Source organism: Gymnoscopelus braueri (assembly GCF_963280865.1).
Source record: "Gymnoscopelus braueri genome assembly, chromosome: 17".
NCBI classification, from domain to species: domain Eukaryota; kingdom Metazoa; phylum Chordata; class Actinopteri; order Myctophiformes; family Myctophidae; genus Gymnoscopelus; species Gymnoscopelus braueri.
Window position 1 is genome coordinate 14,885,451 of NC_137617.1, and position 23,711 is coordinate 14,909,161.

Here is a 23,711-nt window from a genome sequence, read left to right on the forward strand (position 1 = left end):
AGACAGTGTACATTTCCCAATAACACATCGACATGACATTGGATATTGTTTGTGTTCAGTACTGTCGGTCTTATCCTAGCAAAACCAGCATCAGTTGTGCATATGTAGTAGGCTATTAAATGGCTGTTAATCTAATTCATTCTACCTGACCTTTAACCTCATTCTAGAGGCAATAACTTAATTGTCTTGCCCTAATTCAATCTGTCAAATCACAGCACCAACACTGGTGGATACAATCACTGTGGAATGAGATTTGAACATAAGTGGAAATCGATTTGTGAAAACAAATCCCCTAAGATCCTCTGCAACTTTTCAATCATGTCAATGTTGCGTTTGACCAGAGGCAGAAGTATGTGACAACTATCATCGAATATCAAACAACGTTTATTTTGTCGATTATTGCAATTACGTTGTCTTGCTACAGGCCAAATTTCTAAAGGCCAAAATCTTGCCTTAAATTAATACTTTGTTGACTGGGTTCCCAAGGGTCTACTTCCCCTCCTTTTTTCTCTCTACGCCAAATCTTTCGGCAAAAATAGCTGACTGTGACGCGTTGTGAGCTGTTTTCATAGAATATTCGCCGATTATGACATGCCCAGAATACTGACACTATGGGTTTATGTGGTTAAAGGCATTGTACAGATGCTATTCTGCATGATGAAAGACCTAATACCTGTTGTTGTCGTGAGGGAAAGTCCATTTGCAGGAGTGTGACGTGCACCTCCCTAGCGAGGTGCCAGAGCATTGCAGAGGAGGTGCACTAATGTGAGGTACAACCTCGTCTGAATCACAAACAGGAAGTAATTGTTCCACTGATTCATGCAACAACACTCGCAAAGGGCTATTATCTATAAAGTACCTCTTAATTTTGGTGTCTATTATATCCACTCTGCAACTGCAGGCTCTCATGGGCGTTCGTCTGTAATGTCATTATGTGTGTGACTTCTTGCCATATGATATGGCACAGCTCATAGTGGTGTAGCAAACATTGAAAGTGATGCATTGTTCACTACTGTAGGTAGAGGACCTCTCTCTCTCTCTCTCTCTCTCTCTCTCTCTCTCCCTCTCTCTCACTTTCTCTCAATTTTCAATTCAATTCAAAGGGGCTTTATTGTCATGGGAAAACATACATTTACATTACCAAAACAAGTGTGAAATAAAGCAATCAAAACTAAGAAATGTATGTACAATTCTCTCTCTCTCTCTCTCTCAATGTCTCTCTACCCCTATGTGGGTGAGACAGACACACATGCCTTTCAAGCACGGAGGAAGACGATAGAGGCTTCTCATAACATTACAGACAGACAATAATAATAATAACGACATGCCCAAAATAGGGACGCCAGCTTTAATGTGGTTAATGACTTCCTGTGCTGATTGAAGATTCTCTTCCTGTTGCAGTAAACTGGATGAGGACTGCCTCTACATGGCCTATGCTGACATCATGGCTAAGGTGAGAGTTCAATCCCCAACACAATCTTCATCAGTGTGTATAACCATGCACATTTGCAGACTATTAACTAACACCCCTCCTCCTCTCTCCCACCCGCCCTCTCTCTTTCTTTCTTTCTTTCTCTCGATCAGAGTTGCCATGATGAAGAGGATGAAGATGGAGAGGAAGTGAAGAGTTTTGAAGTAGGTGGTCCTCCCATCTTACCGTATCTGTCCAGTGTCTATACTATGTCTGTCTATCGATAGCCTGATTTATGCTTGTGCCTGATATGTGCATTGTGTCGCGCGCCGAAAACGGACGATCTACAAGCTCACAACGTGTCGCTCTTGTGAACTTGTAGATTGGCTGTATTTGTTGCACAAAAACGGCACATAACTAAATATAAATCAGGCTTAAGTGTCTGACTGTCACCTTTATGCTCCCTGAAGGATGAACCCTACTGATTTTGGTGACCCTATGGCCTTTCTGCAAGTGCCACCCTTCAGGCCAAAGTTTCCACTTGCACATTAGATGTCTTAAAATGTAATGGGTGGATTGCGTATTCATGCTCCCCAGAGGACAAACCCTAAACATGTTAGCGACCCTATAACCAACCTCAACATTGGTGGAGATGGGGTAGGATCGAGGAGGTGGGTTGCGCGACACTCAGTCTCAAAGAGAATGACTGGCAGTGATACTTGTAGAATGGAAGCCATCGCCTTATTGACTAACTGGAGTAACTGCACATTGAAATAGTCTAGGGTGTCCTCATTGTGAATGAAAGGTTTTGAAATCATGGGAAAGTGGAAGTGTCAGTGACATAGTGGGATTCCCTAGGAAAAAAAGAAAAGGAAGCTGAATGAAAGCATGAGAGAAAAGATCTTTGTTTAATAATAATTATACATCAGACTTATATAGCGCTTTTCTTAGTACCCAAAGTCGCTTTACAAAACAGCTTAAAAACAAATTTATTTGAAAAAAAAGGTTGCAACTGAAAAAGCCTCGTCACCCCAGGTGCGTTTGTTTGTTTTTTTGGGTAAGTCCAGGAGGTTTGTGTCGCCAGACCTGAGGGAGCGGGAGGGGGCGTGGCGTTTGAGGAGGTCAGAGAGGTAGCAGGGAGCCTGGTTATTGAGGGCTTTGTAGGCGGTGATGAGTATTTTGAAATCCATTCTGTGTTTTACTGGGAGCCAGTGAAGGTCATGGAGGTCTCTGGATTTGGTTCTGGTGAGGAGGCGGGCAGCAGAGTTTTGCACATATTGCAGTAGTTACTGAACTTTTGCCAAACTTTACTGAACTTTTGCCGAAGCTTCATACTCGGTTAGTTTTTCTTGCACAGCTTTTGAATATGGCGACTGGCTTCACAGTAGTGCTCGCCCATTGCTATGAATTCTCCCCTGGCTACCATTCATAGTTTTATTGTTTTGTACTTAGTTGATAGCAACAGTTTGTCCACTGAACTGTGAAATGATGTGGTTTTGTTTCCACAGCGTGATATTATCAAAGGTTTAAGCAATAACATTGCCAACAAGGAGGAGAGATCTCTGGTTAACCGAGCTCTGCGCCTCCCGTTGCTCGCTGGCTAGTTGTGTTTGTCTCAATCACCGAGGCTATAGCCTCTTTACATGTAGTCCTGTTTTTCCAGAAGGTGGCATACCTCTTTCCTGTTCCGGTTCATTTTCCTATAGCTTCATTTGATTGACTCAGCAGCAGATTTGAACTGGAAACACATGTGAAGGTGTCATACTGTATGTTTCTGGTACAGATCTGCTGCAGAGCCAATCAAATAAAGCTATTGAAACTGAACCGGAACGGGAAACGGGTATGCCACCCTCTGGAAACCTGGGGCTACAGTTTACACAGAGCGGTGTTGAAGTGGGATTGCTGGGAGGGCTATATTCTCTTCCTAGTTGAGTCATAGAGTTAGAGTTGAGTCTCTCTGCCTAAAAGGATTACGTCCGGGTTTACTGTATGAATATATACAAGACTAGGCAAGCAGAATGGGTGGTAAAACATACATATAGTACTCTATTCTTATCTGTGGAGAAACTCAGAAACACTCAAGCTCTCTTGAGATTAGCTATGAAGACTTCGCTTGGCTCTTTCTAAAAGTCTCTGACTCTACCAATGGCAGTCTCATGTGTTTTCATTAGACCTGGGTCACGTAGCTGTTGATTTAGGCTAGATTGGTGCCAGAGGAATACATGATAATATGATCACCAAGCATATTAGACAACCACAGGCAAGTTTGAAAGCCAATTTAGTTTACTTTACTTTCCTATGATTGGTGACTATTAATCTGGCACTTAATGAATTGTTCTAATATGGTTAAACCCAGCATCCCAAAACCCAGGCTAAATAATACAAATTACATTAAAGATTTTAAAAATGATTTGCAAATACTGTATGACCCAGTTCTTGTTGTTCTACCCCTGACAGCACACAGTCACTCATCAGTGTTTTCAAAACACACACAGTCACCGACCATCTGCTGTCATAGAATTAGTTGTCAAGGCTCCAAGACTGAAAATGTCTGTATTTGGTTATACAAAATCTGGCCTATTCTGTAGACTTGCAAAGACTCAGGGTCGGAAGAGATCTTTTATGGTAAAGATCTTCTAATTTACCTGCATCAAAACATGTGATCAATATTCTAATTTACCTGCATCAAATCATGTGATCAATATTTTTCTATTTTGTTGAATTTGAATTTCTGGATGTACACATACAATTCATCTGAGGATTGAATGAAACCAATGATCCGTACTGTACCATACTGACGTGGTGCAATACCCTCCAAACCGGTGTCTTGTTGTTTCCCACAAACAGGAGAAGGAGATGGAGAAACAGAAGTTGTTGTATCAGCAGGCCAGGTTGCATGACCGCGGGGCCGCTGAGATGGTGCTGCAAACCATCAGCGCTAGCAAAGGTTTGTTTCAGATTTTATGGTTAATTGCCTCCACCAAGGAGCTAATGTTTTTAAACCCATCTGTCTGTCTGTCTTTTAGGCTTTGTCTAGACTGCAGGCAAGTCTGATTTGTATCAAATGTCAAATCTGATCTTTAGGACTGACTGTCCACACTCTTGTTTGCATGGGATCAGATTGGATGTGTGTATTCTTCAAACATCGTCAACCTATCTGCAGTCTGCACTGTTTGCTGTGGTAACGACAACATAGGCTGGAGTGAAATGCTAAACGTATTTCCGTCTACACCAAATCTCTTCGCCGAAAATAACCTATCTACAAGCACACAATGCGTTGCAACACGAAGTGTTGACTGTATACTTGCGTTGACCGGTGTCCCCCAGGGGTCTATGCTTTGCGCCTTGCCCTGGTCCAGACCGTTAGTGAGTTCTCTCTACAACTCTCTACAACCTCTGTGGTGGTGGGCAGGGACTTTTACCACTGCGCCACCGGTGCATTTATAACCAATTTAGCACCTTTTAACCAAAGCGCTTGACAATGTGCATTACATTCACCCATTCACACACACATTCACACACCGACGGTGGAGGAAACGATGCAAGGCACCAAACTGCTCATCGGGAGCAATTAGGGGTTCTGTCAGTGTCTTGCCCAAGGACACTTCGACACTATAACTCTGGGGAAGCCTGGGATCGAACTGGGAACCTTCCATTTTCCCAAGCGGCCGCTCTACATCCTGAGCCAATGCCGCCCCCCTATAAATATAAATAGTATGTGTGATTTCACATATTCAGAGCCATTTAAGGAGAGTTGCGTCACCTTCGTTCACTTCATTGGGCCAGTCCGAGGAGCCGAATAGTGACAAAGCCCTGAACCAGAGGTTTACGGAATGCATTGGAGTCTATGAGCGTTTGTCACTATTTCGAGTTTACATGAACCACGTGACCGGCGCTGTGTTCTGCCCCCGAGGTGACGCAACTCTCTAATACAAGGCTCTGCACACATTATAGGCCTATGTAGATGCTGAATGAACATGAGTGTGTGTCTGGGTCCTTCACACAGGGGAGATGGGTCCGATGGTGGCCTGCACTCTGAAGCTGGGGATAGCTGTCCTGAATGGGGGAAACTCCACCGTACAACAGGTATCAGTCTCACCTTTAAAATCTCACCTTTACTCTCTTTTCCTTTCACTCTATTGTAACAGCGATTTCAATTAACCCATTCAATCTGGGAACGCATCTGTGTCATTTTAAGATTTATTTGGCTATTCAAAAATACCAGATCTACAAGCTCATAGCGCGGCTATGAGCTTGTAAATCTGCATTTTAAGAAATCTAAAATGACACAGATGCTTTGCCCGGTCTTAATGGATTAATATCAGTAATTGTTATTTGTCTTTTTGGAGTGTATGTGTCTCTAAGGAGTGTGCCAAACTTTTACTGTGTGTGCTATAATGTATGGAGAAAAGAGAGCAGATATGCAACTGATTTACAGCAAATAGAATAGTGGAGAATATGTATTCACACTGTGCATTTGGACTTTTGAAGTAGGACGAGGACATTTTTATTTTTCTCGTCATGATAATGTTAATCCAAACTGAGGAGGTAGAGAAAATCGTTATCTGAGTCTCAGATGATGGGAGTGCCAAGAGTCCACACACCACGAAAAGCAGTCTAGCACAGATTACATCTGTCGAAACTCTATTTTCATTATAAATTCATGATGTTTTTGAACTTTGTAAAACCTTGGGTGCCAACTTCATGCTCAATGGTTACGTGTCAAACACCTATAATAAGCCAACCATGTAAGAGATGACTTCATGTTGTAGGGTCAGGGTTAGGGCTAGTATTTTCGTAAAATGCTCTGTATTTGGACTCATATTTAGTGGACAAATAGGCCATTCCCTTTTTGGTTCTGGTCATATTTTATTTTCTCTTGGCAGTCGATATATTCTAATTGTAATTGATTAGAATATATCGGCTCTTCGTTTAGCCGAAAGAAGAAGAGGAGTCGATATATTCTAATCAATTTATGTCATTTGGAATGTCTATGAAGTCATTTATAATGGTGTTTTAACTGCAAGTCATACCAAAATAAAAATGTGTATAATTTATTCTGTCTGCTCTTTGGCAGAAAATGCTGATCTATCTGAAAGACAAAAAGGACGTGGGCTTCTTTCAGAGTCTGGCTGGCCTCATGCAGTCATGCAGGTAACCTAGTTACAACCCAAGGGTTCTCACTGCAGTAGGATGAAAGACAATACTTGTTCGAGTGAGAGACTGACTGACTGACTGACTGACTGACTGACTGACTGACTGACTGACTGACTGACTGACTGACTGACTGACTGACTGACTGACTGAGAGAGAGAGAGTGAAGTCAAGTCAAGTAAATGATGAGAAATGCTCTGATAAAGGCCAACTAGCCGAAACTTCATTTTTTTCACCAATAAATTAATGTCCCTTTTTGAAGTTGGTGAGTGCTACCATACATCATTGGATGAGTGAGTGAGTGAGTTGCTACTTTAGCATGGGTCTTTTTAACATTAACTGATTAACCTATTCTGGGGGGAACATTCACCAAAAATAGCAACTGCTTCATCTCTCTCAAGGGGTCCTTAATTGGCCTGACAAACGCTGAAGACCCCTGTTCTATAGGATTAGCAATGTATAACACACCACAGGTGAATTGCAGTGTGTTTGTTTGTGCTTCAGTGTCCTGGACCTGAATGCCTTTGAGAGGCAGAACAAAGCCGAGGGTCTTGGCATGGTGACAGAGGAAGGATCAGGTAGGCTTCACCAAACCTCATTAAAAACTTGACTCATAATGTTTCTTCAAGCCAGCTCCAGGTTTCTAAAACAAATCTTATTAACCCATTCAATCCGGCAATGCATCTGTGTCATTTTAGATTAGATAATTATTTTATACTTTAAAAAATAGCAGATATACAAGCTCGTAGATCTGATCTGAAAAATCTTCATCATTTTTTGCCAATCTTTGAATATATATGTTTTAAAGCGAACATTTGTAACTCAAATCTTTGCTTCTGGGGGTCCCTGGAACTAAATATTTTGAGATGGGGGTCGGCGGCACAAATACATATAATTTTGGGGGTCCTTGACATGAAAAAGTTTGAGCACCACTGATATAGCAACATAAGGTTTTCAGAAAACTGTTTTGAATTTAGAATATGTACATTTGTAGATGCGTTCCCGGGTTGAATGGGTTAAGGAATACAGAACAAGTTTGTTTTGCTTTGTTTTTCCTTTGAGATGGTATAAGTACCACAAATCTGACATATAGTTGGACTGGAGCTGTCAAATGTCTATGGCTCTGTATAATTGAGTTCACAGTAAGTTCACACTTTTAAACCAAGTTTGGCATTTTTTTGCCTGTGGCTATAGTTGTAACCATTGTTTTCAAAAAGAGGAATCACATCAACAACCAGTGTTCAAGTACTTGGAGGGGAAATCAAGAAACTTCCGGGTGAAGACGACAGCAGGCGAAAATATAAAATGTTCTCCTGTAAAATGCATTTGCTTTATCCTGCAAGAGACGTGGTTCCCTGGTTTCTGTGGTGGTCTTTTTTGGTTCCATTGTGCCGGGCAAGATCGCTCAATGGCCAATGAATATTATTTTGACACAGATCTACTCCTGATCTGCTGTCTATAGAGTACCGAAGACCTGGCGTCACTCCCGCTACCCCTAGCTCACAGAGGTATTTTTTATATTGAAAATACCATTTTCTTAGATCGCATATAAGAACTGTGTTCCAAAAATAAACAAATCAGCCCTGCGATTCTGTCAGGTATGTGACTCGGTGTCGTTTATGATATTGAGTTACATTTGATAACGTCTTTGTTTGGAAAATATTTATTTATTTTTGGTTAATTAGTACTTTTTCTTGATTTTTCATATCCATATGAGTAAAATCACGGGGCTGTTTTGTTTTTTTTGGAACACAGTTCTTATATGATGCCATCTGAGATGATCCTATGGTATTTTCAATAGAATAAATAACTCTGTGACTCAGGGGGATAGCGGCATCCAGCGGCAGTGATGTCACTTCGCTTCTCTATGTTGTGGAAATTATGATGAGGTTGTAGACATGCCGTTGGTTGGATGAAATGTATCAAACATTTTGCCGCAAAACCTTAATCACCATGTAATTAAAAGGTAGCCTTGTCAACTCATCATTATTCTTCTTACTTAGTCCAATTTATTTTTTCAAGTAGAAGTACAGTTTGTTTTTGTTCTTTACATGCATCATAATCATGTATTATTTACTGGTGTACAAGTGTCTGTCCTTATGATTTGTCTATTACCCCTATATATGTGTATGATCGCCAATGCTCACAAATACTAAAATCTTGAAATTCTAATTATTGGCCTTCAAAGACTTTTTGTACACAATTCCGTGGTGTTTTTCTGAAAGGGTACATTGACAAAAAAGGTTTTCCATACATGAAAGTGCACAATCCATGAAAATGAGCACATAAGTCATGTTGAGTTATTTGTGTCTGGATGATAAATAATTAAACCGAGTTAAGACATAGACAAAGTCAGTGATCAATAATGGAACTTTGCTGTGCTTATTCTCCTGGTAAGAAATATGTATATTATTTTATTCTTCTTTTGTTTTTATGTTTTTCTTGTGATGTTATTTATTTATTTATTTGTTTGTTTTATTTAATTTTTACCAAATAATGCACCCATTTTCTTTCTCCAAGTTTCATTTGGGGTTTAAACGTCTCCTTATTTTTGGATAAAGTAAAATGTGTGGAGTCCAACTTTGTTCGAGTCAGTATTTGCGTTACCATTTCTGTGGCAGATGAACAACTTTTTTGTCACAATACCCTTTTATAAACTGTGATGATATAATGTACAGGTTCCTGTTGAATCGGTCAGTCCACTTTCTCCTCTTTCTGCACTACACCTTTTCTCTCTTTTGAGCAAACAACAAAATTCTGAATTTCAAAAAACCCCAGATTTGCTCCATGTAATCTATTTGACTTCTGGCTTTTTCTTTCTTTCTCCCTTTTCTTATTGGTTTTCTCTTATTTTTTGTTTAATGTACTGTCCTCCCCTCCTCAGTCATCAATAATGAGCGTGGTAATTATGCCTTCTGCCATTTTCTTGTTGTCTGTGGGTTGTTCTGTCTTTCTCTCTCTTTCTCTGTCTCGCTTTGGTCAGTGGATTAGCTTCTGTGTCAGTTCTGTCCAGGTCCTGAGTGTAAACCTAAAGGCCCTTACACACAGAGTCATATTTGTTTTCGCACATAAAAACAATGGACTGCACATTTTTAAGCAAACACACTATGACCTCACTATGACACCTCTGAAATTGCCGTCTGACGAGAGGCTCTGACGATACGTCATTATTTTGGTTGAACCCAGTTTTATTGCTGCGTTTTTCAGATACGTTAAGAACAAAACAAAAGAAACCGAGCAATTCTGCGATTCTGCGTGCAAGGGCCTTAAACGCGTTGACCTTTAGCCCATTATGTTTTCGTAGTCGCTTTATGTTCCTTCACTGTGGTATTATTTTTTGCTGTAGCACGACGCTAACATCTCCTTTAGTCTTCTTTTTAGTCTTTTTTTTTTGTGAGTTTGTCCTTTTCATACAACCTGAACCCTAGCCTTCTTTTAGGATTTCGTCTTCAAATGTGTTACATAAAATGCCTTTACTCCACAACTGAGGATTTGATCAGTCGTAACGATGAAGACATGACTATTATTGAGCTTGGAATCGCTAAAACACAAGCTCTCAGTCCGCAGTGCTAGGATGTTGGCAGTAGTCATGGTCGCCCACCGTTTAACAAAAAAATTGTCTCTGCCTCCTCAGGATTTGAACAGTATCTGGCACATTCTGGATGTAACTGATATCTTGTAGCATTTTGAACTGGTCTGAAGTGGCAGTCTTTCGCCTCTCTACCCCCCCCCCCCCCCAAACCCCTCCCCGCGGGCCTGCTCTTCTAGCTAGTGCCAGTTGGCTGGTTGTGCTGTCTCGATTATGGAGATGGTTATCGTGTCGATGGTTGTCTGTTGTGCGGTGTTCCTTATCTCTCTCTCTCTCCCTCTAATTTTTATCTATCTCTCCTCCTTTTGGATTCTATCTGTTCTCGTCTGTCCATCTAATCTCTTTGCTCTGTCTTATTCTCCCTTTTGTTTTCTCTCAGTCTCTCCTTTCCTTCCCTCTCCCTTTGTAAGTGGTGCATTTTGGATTTTAAATTGGCTTATGTTGTCTGCGCTGATCTGTGCAAACTGGGGTGGGGGGCGTTCTACAGATACATGTCTATACAACAAACCCTTCCTCCCTTCTCTCTGAACCCTCCCCCTCGTTGACTGGCCGAGCTATGTCCTGTGGTGTAGTCGGTGTCATTGTTGTGTGGTCTTCCATGTTCAAGTACTTCGCTTACTTTTCACACAGAAATAGCTGTCTTTTGATCAACTCTCTCTTCCCTTCTTTGATGAGTTTGTTGTGACTTTTTGGTTTGTTTTTATTTGTTTTTAATTTTTATTTAATTTCAATTTATTGTTTGTATCTTCCATTCATGATTTGGTGGTTGTTTCTTGTGCATTATATGATAGTAGAAATTAATATTGATTTAATCGGTTTTTTTTTTTACCACACAGTTTGTCAATCATTACCACGTCCATAAAGACACAACTGAAAATGTCAAGTTAAAATAGTCTCACAGTGTTTGTGTAAAGTGTTAACATTCTTCTCATCTGGTGTATCATTGTTTAAAGAATATGTTTGAAAGTGCCTTTTTACATACAGTACAGCATTATATAAATATACTGTATAATCGCCCAATTATCAAACATGTGCAAAGTTTAATCCCAAACCATTTTTAACTATACATAACTGTTGTTTCCTTTTTTCAGCAAACATTCAAAGATATAGTTTAGTTCCAAGAAAGTGACGGATATGTGCAAATGGATATGAATTAATAGAACTGTAATGGTTAGATTTGAAAGTCAAATGTTTCATTTTGGAATGAAATTCTTCAGGTTTATTGCCACTCCATGTGGAACTATCAACTTGTCAGAGAACTGTGCTTGTACCGTGAAAATGGTGCAAGTTCTGCACCGAACGCTGTGAAACATGCTGCACTTTCAGGCCTGTTTTAAGACCCAACAGATTTCTCTCTCCAACAATCAAGTCAATCTACTGTCACACTGTCACTGACACGGTTGTATCACTGTAGTGAGTTAATCTATACGTACATGTTCATCCACCTCCCCATAAGTTCCTCTAACCCTCTTACATTCGTTCTGTCTCTTAAACATTAAAGCAGCATTTTAACACAGTCAAAGCAAGTCTGACTTGCCTTAAGTCAAGTCTACCTGAAGGCAAATCGGATTTGCCTTACAGTAAGTAAGTCAAGTCTGACTTGCCTTCAGTCAAGTCTTATTTGCCTTATAGTAAGTCGAGTCTAACTTGCCTTAAGGCAAGTCTGTCTTGCCTTAAGTGAAGTATGACTTGCCTTACAGTAAGTCAAGTCCTGACTGTAAAATGCTGCTCATTAATGTATGTACAGTAGCTGTTCTGTCATGATCCATGAATGTGTGGCTCGTGTTAAATATACACGGGCTGTGTGTGTGAGTGTGTGTGCGTGTGCGGGTGCGTGTGCGGGTGTGTGGGTGTACCTTAGGAATGACGTATTACTGTACATCACACACCTTTCAGAGACTGAAACAAAACAATGGTGATTAACTCCCATTTACTCTCTCTAATTGTAATACCTTAAACTATTTTCATCTCTCTCTCTGTCTATTCTTCCTTTCCTTTCCCTTTGTTTTGGTCTCTGTTGTTTTGTCTGTACATTTCCCTCTTTGGCCATCCTCTCTTTTTTTTGGTCTGCTGTATTGTGTGTGTGTGTGTGTGTGTGTGTGTGTGTGTGTGTGTGTGTGTGTGTGTGTGTGTGTGTGTGTGTGTGTGTGTGTGTGTGTGTGTGTGTGTGTGTGTGTGTGTGTGTGTGTGTGTGTGTGTGTGTGTGTTTGTGAACACATTTGTGTGGGTGTACGACTATGCGTGTGTACTCTGTGTGTGTGTGTGTGTGTGTGTATGGTCTTCTCTCTGGCCAGGTGAGAAGGTGATGCGGGACGATGAGTTCACATGTGACCTCTTTCGCTTCCTCCAGCTCCTGTGTGAAGGACACAACTCAGGTGTGTTTGAGTTTCGTTTTTCACCAGTTAAAGCTGGGAGAAAAAAACTCCCCTGTAATGTAAATGTATTGTGAACCACTGACCTTCCCAAAAAGTGTCAGCACTGAAGTCTACTGCTGTAAACATCCACCAGCTCATTGTTTCTGACATTCCGTCAAATAGCGCCACTCATTGTCCTAGTGTACAAGGGCAGAGATACAAAAGTAAAACCAATTAGTAAAGTTAGTTGATCATCTCTACTTGTAAAGACAATATTTTTCTAGGGATTCTAGTTGTACCAATATTGTTCTTGTGAAGCAGTTTTGTAATTAGGGGAAAGTATAAATTGCTTATTTTAGCTTTAAAGATACAATCTGTTTCACGTTTATATTTTCCATTATAGATTAAAAAGGTAAACTCAAGAGTTTTACATGCTTGCACCGTAGTTGCAGATTACGGCATCACAGTTCAACTCATGATTAGTCACATACACGTCCTATTTGAATTAAATCACTATGTCAGTAAGTGAGCTGACAGTTTTGAGTGCCATACAAATTATGTTTTTGTTTCTCAACATTTGTTTTTCTTTAGAAGCTATAAACGATCCTCCCCTTTGTTTGACTCTTCATAGGACTGGTTACATAAGACTTCAACGTAATGTTATCATTGAAATGATAATGAATTATGCTGTCAGTGTCAACTTATCATCGTTTTGGGCACAACAAACAGGGAATGGATGCTACTGCCCATTTATTTTAGATTTTGCTCTTGTCCTGTCTTGTCCTTTGAAGATTTTAGTTGTGCATAAAACCACATCAACTTCTTGTCAACTCAGTACTGTTTCTTAAGACTTTCAGAACTACCTGAGGACTCAGACAGGGAATAACACTACAGTCAACATCATCATCTCCACTGTCGACTACCTCCTCAGAGTACAGGTACGCATGAACGCAGCGTCCGATTGCAATGAAACTTTGCACGCACATTTTCACTTCGTTGAGGAACAAATGCCACCCTTTTAACATTGCCCTATTACAGCGCCACCAGGAGGCAAATATTTGCAAAACACATTTTTATATATTACTCCTACAACTTTTGTCCAAACATCACGCAAATCGGTACACATCCCTATACTCAAGTGATCAAGACGGATCAGTCAGATTTTTCATATTCCATCCTGATTGGCGAATTCCGAACATTGCTGGCCCACAATAACCTACCTGACCTGGCGGAGACCGAAGTGTTAAAATCATATTTTCATTTTGTTGAATTTGATGAAGTTGTGGAGTTTTCTCTACACATTCTCTAAATGAGAGTCAGGCCGAAGCTGTTCATAATTTTTGGTGTTAAACGCTTTTTTGTTTCTGGTTCTCTCTCTTTCTATTATCCTCTTCATCCTCTTCATCCTTATCTCCATCCTCTATCTCTTTTTCCTTTTCTGTCGTTTCTCCCTCATTTCCTTTCCTCTTGGCCTGTCCCTTCACTGCCTCCCTCTTCTGTTTTCTCACCCTTTCCGTCCACTTCCAGGAGTCTATCAGTGATTTCTACTGGTACTATTCTGGGAAGGAGGTTATTGATGAGCAAGGGCAGAGAAACTTCTCCAAGGCTATCAACGTAGCCAAACAGGTCTTCAACACCCTCACTGAGTACATACAGGTAAGACGTCACATTACACTATATATTATTGAATAAGGCAAACAACAAATTTCATTTTACGGTGGCGGCGAGGACTGAAAATGGCCGATCTTTAGGCTCACATGGCATCGCAAAAGCAACGTGTTGTGAGCTTATAGATCGGCTATTTTCGGTCCGCGACACTCGTATGACGTATGCGTAAATTACGCATACAGGATTGGCTTGTAACTCTGTAAACCCCGACTATGAGGTTGTGCACGTTATTTGTATTGTCTTCCAACTCCGACTTCTTGCCAAGGTTAAGGCCTATCTCCCCCGACAACAATTAGAAATAGCAATTAATGCCTTTATTTTCTCACGACTCAATTACTGCAATTCCCTGTACACCGGCTTAGAGCGGTCACCCCTCAGGTGCCTACAGCTGGTCCAAAATGCTGCGGCTCGCCTTCTCACTGGCACAAAAAGACGTGAGCACATCAGTCCTGTCCTGGCCTCACTTCACTGGCTCCCTGTCAATCTTAGAATTGATTTTAAGGTCCTTTTATTTGATTTTAAATCTCAAAACGGACTAGCTCCGCTGTACCTCGCTGAGCTCCTGGAACCATACGCTAGCTAGGGCTCTAAGGTCTGTGGATCAGTCGTTACTGGTCGTTCAAGACTACTAAAAAGACCAGGGGTGGCCGCGCCTTTTCTGCTGCCGCCCCCAGGCTCTGGAACAACCTGCCTCTCCCCATCCGATCTGCCCAGTCCATCGAGGTTTTCAGATCCCTACTTAAAACCCACCTATTCTCTTTGGATTTTATTTGCACTTGATCCTCTAATGTGTTTTTACAATGTACATATTTGTCTGTGCGTCGATGGGCGATTGTTGATGCTTTGTTTGTCTCAACCTTGTACTGCACATTGGTCAGCTTCTTAAATGTGCTTTATAAATAAAGTTTGATTTGATTTGTATTCCCTCTAAGGAACTGGAGTTTTTTTCTTTACAACTTTGCTCTTTACAACATTTCTCCCAGACCAATCTGTGAAGCCCAGAATAAAATCTTTTTTAAATGCATTAATATCGACGACTTGAGAGATGACCAGAGACACAGACAGCTCCATCACTTAACATTTTTTTGTATCCTCTTGCAGTTGGGGCATGCAGTGCTGGTTGTTGTGGCTGTTTCTCTCCTCTCACAGTGTATTGATTTTAGTTCTGGATGAGTCAAACAAGTGCAATCAATAACAAAATGAATTGATTGCGTTTCTCCTCAGGTCTCTGTTGAGAGAACCAGCAATGATTATTGTATCACAAATGACTGCAACTATTGATTATTTCCTTAGTGATTATTCAATTGATTACTTTTCAGATGAATCAAATAATCTCAAAATGTGTTCTTTAAAACGTTTTTAGACCGGGAACGCATCTGTGTCATTTTTAGATTTCTTTGGCTATAAAAAAAAATAGCAATAAAGCGAATATTTGTAACTAAAATCTTTGCTTCTGGGGGTCCCTGGAACAAAATATTTTACAAATGTTATACAAAAATATATATTCAAAGATTTGCACACATTTTTTAAATAATAAAAAATACCAAAGAAATCTTAAAATGACACAGATGCGTTCCCGGTCTTAATGGATTAAATCTATTATTTTGCCATCTTTAATATAGTATTAAATCTATTAGTTTGATGAACTATTCCACCTTTAATCTGGTAACTGTGATTGTTGCATGTGATGTGGTATAGGGCCCGTGCACTGGCAACCAGCAGAGCTTGGCACACAGTCGTCTGTGGGATGCTGTGGTGGGTTTCTTGCACGTCTTCGCTCACATGCAGATGAAACTGTCTCAGGTGAGTTTAGCAGAGTTAGAAAAAAAGACCCGTGTGATGTCTGAATCCTATCGTTCTTGTGAGGAGGACGTGATCAATTAAGAGTCAAAAAGGTGTATTTGTCACTAACTTATTGTTGCTGTTGGGCAGAAACCTCCATATTCTAACCGTTTGTGTTTTCAAAAGTAGTAGATCCACAAGCTCGTTTTGAGCTTGTAGATCTGCTACTTTTGCTTCTTTTTTTTTTATCCTGAAAAGTAACATTTTTGTAGATATGAGGTTTCCACCCGACAGAGACGTTAAGCAGCAACTGGAACTTGTTCCGCAACAATTGTGCTAACATTCTAACGTAATGATAATATTAAAGCAAAAAAAGAAAAGAATAATATAATAAAAAATATACAGTGAGTTAATAATATAATAAAACTATACAGTGAGAAACAAATATAGGTTCTTGTCTTGCACAGGTATAAACCATATGATCTGACACTTCCCCATGCGCTCCTAATGCTCTTCATGTTTTGTGTAAACTTAAAGCACTTTGAATTGCTTTGTTGTTGAAATGTGTTCTACAAATTAACTTGCCCATTTACCTCACTGTAAATCAGTGGTTCCAAAACTTTCTTAGCTCAATAATATTTTCACTATTAAATAAGCCCTTTAATAGTTAAAATAGCCAATGCGGCTATTTTCACTATTCCTTCGAGTGTTTTTTGTTTGTTTTTATTCATGAAATTTAAATGTATGAAATTCTTTTAAATTTTTATTTACTTATTTTTCTTATGTAGAAAATATTTTGCCTCTTCATTTTAAGAAAGGTAAAAAAGTGATAATTACTCGCGACACATAAAAATGGGTCCTGAGTCTTGTTTGGGAAATAAATAAATAAAAAGCTCTCTGCCAGCCTACATAAAACATGTCATCACAGAGCACTTTGGGAAGTGTCAGATTAGCACATGTCCTCTTCACACAATAGAACCTATAGGATTCAGGTTACAAAGCGGCAGACTTGCTATAGATGGTATTCGTTAGAATAGATCGCCATATCTACTGTATATGGCCAGACATATGTTTTCTCTGATTTTGAACCTTTCGGTTTCCATTCAGGACTCCAGTCAGATAGAGTTACTGAAAGAGTTGATGGACCTGCAGAAGGACATGGTGGTCATGCTGCTGTCCATGCTGGAGGGTACGTCTGTCTTTTTCATTTCAAGGACCCCCAGTTGATATTACTTTTATCTCTGGGACCCCAATTTACACTGTACAAGTTCAAACTTTTTCATGTCAAGGACCCCCAAATGTATTTGGCCGCGGACCCCCGTCTCAAAATATTTAGTTCCAGGGACCCCCAGAAGCAAAGATTTGAGTTACAAATGTTTGCTTTAAAAAATATGTATTCAGACTAAAGATTTTCAATAATGTTCACAATAAAAATTCAAAAATAGCAGATCTACGAGCTCATCACGGGGCACTCTGTGCCGCGCTATGAGCTTGTAGATCTGCTATTTTTGAATAGCCAAAATCTAAAATGACACAGAAGTGTTCCCGGATTGAATGGGTTAACTCTGGGAGTGTACATTACAGGTCCAATTGGTTCCTAACTATCATTCATTTAGCTGGGGATCCCCTGGAATGTCCTCAATGACCCTTGTGGATCCCCGGGCCCCACTTTGAGAACCAGTGGCGTAGAGCACATTACAATATAATTTTTTTTTTCTAGTTAGGCATAGGTGGAGCTTGCCACAGCTTCCATAGTCTATGTAATTTGGAATGCAAAGGTTAGATACCCCCAAGAACCTGTTTCTAATTGTACTGTATATTTTTTAATATGCATTATATATATTTTTCCTTTTAATGGACAATGGCAATATCTGAATTGTCCTTGGTATTCTAGATGGTTAAAACAAATGTGAAGGCTTATTTACGATAACAATATAACTGGCGCTTGGTCTGGCTTCTGTCCTCATACATTGTCCATTCGGAAAAAAAGTACAGAACCTGTAGGAAAAAGAAAATCGTTATAATTATTGAGATAATCTCCTTTAATTGGTCCTGGCGGAATATAAGGACTACTGCCAGGCTTGTATAATAAGGCATCATTATGTCTATTTGTAATGCAAATGATGCCTCTAAGAATACATATCCATGAGGACACATAATTATAGAGCTCAGTCTGAATTCTTTGCACTAATGTCACGTGGTCTGTGCTGTCTTACAAAAGGAACATGGATCAGGAATGTAATCGGGCTTGAGTTGAGAGATGAACAGCTACAAATGCTCTCACATAACCCCACTTGTAAAGTGTCCTTAACTTCAACTTCACCTTTATTGTCGCGTCACAAGTTTACAGGCATAAAAGAGTGTGTTTTACACCTGTTCTGCAGTTTCAAAAATCGAGAATAATTTAGATAGAGAAAGAAACAAAGGGGGGAAAAATCAGATAACAGGTGGTCTCGTATACCAAGATGATCAGAGATCTCTGCCTGGCTGATATGAAATATAAATTCAATGAATGGGCTTAGAGAGGAGGAAACCAGCGTTAACTAACAAAGCTACGATCCGTGCTTTGAAAACCGATCCTGATACTATACAGTATACTGTATGAAGGACCAGTCTAAAGTCTTTGCATTGGTTCTGTGAAGCTGTTATTTTAAATCTCTGCATTGTTTCCAGACAGTTTTAGCCCATACATTGAACTTAGATGTCACCAAACCTACTATATCAGTAGGCAGAGATCTCTTACCGTCTGGCTACACGAGACCATTACCCTATATCAAGACACAATGTCCAATATACAAATGATATGCCTTAGCAAGAAACCTGCTCTAACACAACGCTGGATAAGATGGCCAGTAAAACACTTCACTGTATGTTCTTGTCTGTCCAGGTAATGTGGTAAACGGGACTATTGGCAAACAGATGGTGGACATGCTGGTGGAGTCCTCCAACAATGTGGAGATGATCCTCAAGTTCTTCGACATGTTCCTCAAACTCAAAGACCTCACGTCCTCCGACGCCTTCAAGGAATATGACCCAGATGTAAAAGGCAAGGCGCTCTCTCTTTTTCTCGACGGTCTCCCAACTCATGCAAAGAAACTGAAAATATTGTCGCTGTCAGGCAGAAACCTTGTATCTCCATATTTCAACTTTTTATGTTAATTCATAAATTAATGCAATACTTCTGTCATACAACAAACAGTAGCAAAAATAGCCGATCCACAAGCTCACAACACGTCACGATACAACCTGGTGTGAGTTTGTAGATCTGCAATTTTTGAAAAATATTTAAATAGAAAATTGACGAAAGTGTCTGTGGGTTTTATAAATGTTGAACCAATGAAAAAGTATTAATAAGAGCTTGTGACTAAATAATAACAGCATTGGATCCATTGAAACGCAAATCATTATTTTTGCCATTTTCTGAAAAGTAACAGCTTTTGGACAAACAAGGTTTCCACCCAAAACACAGCAACGGTGTGATACCTGTCCTGGAGTGATGGAATGATTGAATGATAAAGTGATGAATTCACACAGGTGTCATCTCTAAGAGGGACTTCCACAAGGCCATGGAGAGTCACAAGCACTACACCCAGTCTGAGACAGAGTTCCTGCTCTCCTGCGCCGAAACCGACGAGAATGAGCTGCTGGACTATGTGGAGTTTGTCGAGCGCTTCCACGAGCCGGCCAAGGTAATGTTAAAATCATATGGGTCCTTTGGAGAATCATTTACATCAGTGGTTCTCAACCTGTGATGGGCAGCGAAGATATAGCGAGTGGGCCCCCAACTAATTGACTATAACACAAGATTTTTTATGTTTTAACCCATTAAGATCTAAAGCCGATTCAAACAAAATCTTCTAATCTAAATCCCAACAGTTTTCTAAAAAGCGTATATCAGTATCTCAAACTTTTTCATAATTGTCAAGGACCCCCAAAATTATATGTATTTGGCCGCGGACCCCCATCTCAAAATATTATGTTTCAGGGACCCCCAGAAGCAAAGATTGGAGTAAAAAAAATCGCTTTAAAATAATATGTATTCAAAGATTTGCACACATTTTCATAATTTTTCAAAAATAGCAGATCTACAAGCTCGTAGCGCGGCACTATGTGCCGCGCTACAAGCTTGTATATCTGCTATTTTTGAATAGCCCAAAATGTAAAATAATGCATATGCTTTTTAGCTCAAATCAAAAAATGACACAGATGCGTCTTAATGGGTTAATATAACATCAATTAACATAATTAACATTTGATACCGATAAATACTGTAGTAACTTAATGTTAGTTCTCTTGATCCAAGCCCGGAACACAAATAAGCATGCTCTGAAAATGCACGTGGCCCACCCACATGACCACTTAAATATGGGTGGGCCGCAAACACTTTAGACACAAGTGGGCCCTGATTCCGAAAAGGTTGAGAACCACTGATTTGCGTAATCCCTCTTCAAATGATGGAATGTACCATATTCATATTTCTTTAACTTGTGAACCTGTGATTCTAAAGGACATTGGGTTCAATGTGGCGGTTCTTCTGACCAACCTGTCGGAGCACATGCCTCATGACACGCGACTGCAGACCTTCTTGGAGCTGGCCGATAGCGTGCTCAACTACTTCCAGCCCTATCTGGGCAGAATCGAGATCATGGGCAGTGCCAAGCGCATCGAGAGGGTCTACTTTGAGATCAGCGAGTCCAGTAGAACGCAGTGGGAGAAACCACAGGTAAAAGTTGAATGAATGCGTGGAATTTCATCGGTTGTCATTTTAAGAACTTGTATCTTAGGGGGTATTTTAGTAAGTCCTTCCCTTCATGTGGTGATGAATAAGTGACTGTCACTGACTTATTGATGGAGAAATTAATCTTAAATGTTCTTCTTAATGTCCTGATAACTTGTGGGATTCCCAAAGTATCATCCAGTAAATACCCGGGAAGAAATTGATATATTTGTCTCAGTGAAATTATCATTTAGGAGGCAAGGCTCCGGCTTACAGTAGGTGTATACTTTCTGTGTTAAAGTTACTAATAAGCTGATGCTGTAGGTTGGTTCACAACTGTGTGTCCAAAGATGAGTCGACTCCATATAATGCACCCTTCGACAGTTATTTTTATCCCTTTTTTATATATATATAATATATTTATTGATTTTTTCTTTTTCTAAACAACATTACATTACAGCATTACATTACATTTACAGTAAACAAAAACAATTACATGAATATACATTACAAGACAATCACACAAAATAACAACAACAAAAGGACCACACACAATGACAATGACTATAACAACAGCATCGGCACTACTCCTCTCCAGGTTCTTCCATTAAATGTGACAGATTATCATTTTTTATATATTGTATAAAACGACCCCACACCTCCTGAAACAACTCTGGTTTGTCCTTAAGAATATACGTAATTCTTTCCAGAGGTTGACATAAGGACAATTCCTTGAACCACTGTGCAATGCTTGGTTTGTCCGACCTCTTCCAGGTTAATGCTATTACTCTTTTAGCTTGTAAAAGACAGATATCTATAAACATGTGTTCATTGCTCTTTATTCTGTGTCCAACTGGATAGAGGCCTAGCAGAAAGAATTTTGGTTCTGGTACAATATTAATTAACAAGATCCTCTGCATTTCCTGCCCAACCTCGTTCCAAAACTAGTTCTGCTCTGTCATATAGCATTTAACCGTGACTGCTCCCTCAACCTTTCCGCAGGTCAAAGAGTCGAAGCGTCAGTTTATATTCGACGTTGTGAATGAGGGCGGGGAGAAGGAGAAGATGGAGCTGTTCGTCAACTTTTGCGAGGACACCATTTTCGAGATGCAGCTGGCGGCACAGATGTCGGACGCCGGGGAGCGCTCGGCGGTCAAGGAGGAGAGCGAACGAGAGAGGCCGGAAGAGGAGAACCCGGAGATGGGCTTCTTCTCCGTCACCACAGTCCGGACGGCGCTGCTTGCTCTGAGATACAACACTATGGTGCTGATGAAGGTACATTCAGTAGACTGGAGGGGTGACGGGTGAAAAGTGTTCAATTCAAGTTTTATTATAGTGCTGAATCATAACTTACTTCAAGACATAGAGCAGAGGCCTGTCACAATTATTACATAATCGTCTAATCACAATTATTTGAGACAATTATTTGAGCTCACAATGCGTCGCGATGCGACGCATTGTGAGCTTGTAGATCTGCTATTTTCAAAAGTTTTTTTATACATTTGAAAACTGAAGGACATTCTGCCTAGTGCTTTTACTTTTGGTACTTGAAGTACATTTTGATGCAAATACTTTTGTACTTTTACTCAAGTAGATTTTGAATTCCGGACTTTTACTTGTAATAGAGTATTTCTTTATTGCAGTATTGATACTTTTACTTAAGTAAAACATGTGAGTACTTTTTCCACCACTGCCTACCAGTCAGTCTAAAACATAAGTGCAGCTTTGCACTGTTCAAATAACATAACTTTCTTTACAACATATGCTGCATAATGCTTTCCACATCTTTCCTCTTTCTAGGTTCTGTCTATGAAAAGCCTGAAAAAGCAGGTAAAGAGGATGAAGAAGATGACCATGAAAGACATGGTGATGACCCTGGTCTCCTTCTACTGGTCGGTCCTGGTGGGGCTTCTCCACGTGGCCTTCAGCGTGGCCAGAGGATTCTGCCGAATCATATACAACACCTTCCTGGGAGGCAGCCTGGTTGAGGGAGCCAAGACCATGAAGGTAGAGAACACTGGCGTGGCCATCATACTATAATTATACAAAGCTCTGTCCCCGTCTGTGCGTCTGTGTGTCCCCAAAACTCTTCTGCCCGGTTCTCCTCAGTAGCTGGGGCAATTGATCTGCATTTGCACACAGCCATTGACCATTACCATGTGCACGGAACAGCGAAGCCCGTTTTTCACTTTCCCCAAATGTCAGCTGTTTATTAGCGTTTTTATGTTAACTGGCTCCCGGGTTGCCAAATCATGTGCGTGCAACAGGCGCCGGTGTTGCCACATCCGTGAAACAAGCGGACCATGACACACATATCCCCCGACGGGCATGGTCTAGTATTGTAAATGTTACAAATACAGAAAAAAAATACAGAACACTGTACAATAAGCCTGTTCATAACTGATAATGAGCAAATATTGATCAATATTTTGATAGTATTTATTTAAGTCTACATAATTTAGCTGCAGTTGCTTTTATGTAGATTTATCACTATCAGCAAATAAATATCGAAAGTTATCAGGGGTACAGAAAGATGAAGTTGTGAAATAACATACAGTGAGAATCGTTTCGGACAGTTAACATTTTCTAGTGATCTTGATTTTAGAATGCACAACCAACTGAAATAAAATGTATTCAGTGTCGTGCTGGCATCTCTTTTTAAATGTTTTATTCCTCCGTCCCAAGGTGTCAGAGTTGCTGGCCAACATGCCGGACCCCACCGGGGACGAGGTGGACGAAGGCGACAAGATGAGGGCCCCGGGACGTCCCAACCCAGAGGAGGACCTGGCCGACCTGGCCATCAACCCGGACGAGACGGAGCTCCTGTCGGACGTCTTCGGGCTGGACCTGAGGAAGGTGGAGGGCGGCCAGTACAAGATCGCCCCGCACAACCCCACCGCCAGCCTGACCGAAATGCTCAACGCCCCCACGGCCCCCACGCCGACGCCCCCCGCGTCGCCGGCCTCCCCGGCCACGGCTATCTCTCCCTCGCCTGAGCTCCGACGGAGGCACCAGGTGAGATGCAAAACTTGAGCT

At 40.5% G+C, this 23,711-nt stretch overlaps 1 protein-coding gene across 1 annotated transcript in view; it reads left to right on the forward strand.

Moving 5' to 3' along the window:
* ryr2a (ryanodine receptor 2a (cardiac)) overlaps positions 1 to 23,711 on the forward strand; it is a gene marked incomplete at its 5' end in the record, with an annotated part of 269,110 nt that overhangs the window by 221,431 nt on the left and 23,968 nt on the right. The window contains 17 exons of the mRNA XM_080455627.1: positions 1,402 to 1,453; positions 1,585 to 1,635; positions 4,259 to 4,358; positions 5,418 to 5,497; positions 6,489 to 6,565; positions 7,070 to 7,143; positions 12,449 to 12,529; positions 13,358 to 13,446; positions 14,036 to 14,164; positions 15,875 to 15,979; positions 17,066 to 17,147; positions 18,846 to 19,004; positions 19,493 to 19,647; positions 20,466 to 20,681; positions 21,678 to 21,950; positions 22,476 to 22,682; positions 23,361 to 23,690. Coding sequence (XP_080311753.1) covers positions 1,402 to 1,453; positions 1,585 to 1,635; positions 4,259 to 4,358; positions 5,418 to 5,497; positions 6,489 to 6,565; positions 7,070 to 7,143; positions 12,449 to 12,529; positions 13,358 to 13,446; positions 14,036 to 14,164; positions 15,875 to 15,979; positions 17,066 to 17,147; positions 18,846 to 19,004; positions 19,493 to 19,647; positions 20,466 to 20,681; positions 21,678 to 21,950; positions 22,476 to 22,682; positions 23,361 to 23,690 — 2,260 coding nt within the window. The remainder of the gene's footprint in view (positions 1 to 1,401; positions 1,454 to 1,584; positions 1,636 to 4,258; positions 4,359 to 5,417; positions 5,498 to 6,488; positions 6,566 to 7,069; positions 7,144 to 12,448; positions 12,530 to 13,357; positions 13,447 to 14,035; positions 14,165 to 15,874; positions 15,980 to 17,065; positions 17,148 to 18,845; positions 19,005 to 19,492; positions 19,648 to 20,465; positions 20,682 to 21,677; positions 21,951 to 22,475; positions 22,683 to 23,360; positions 23,691 to 23,711) is intronic.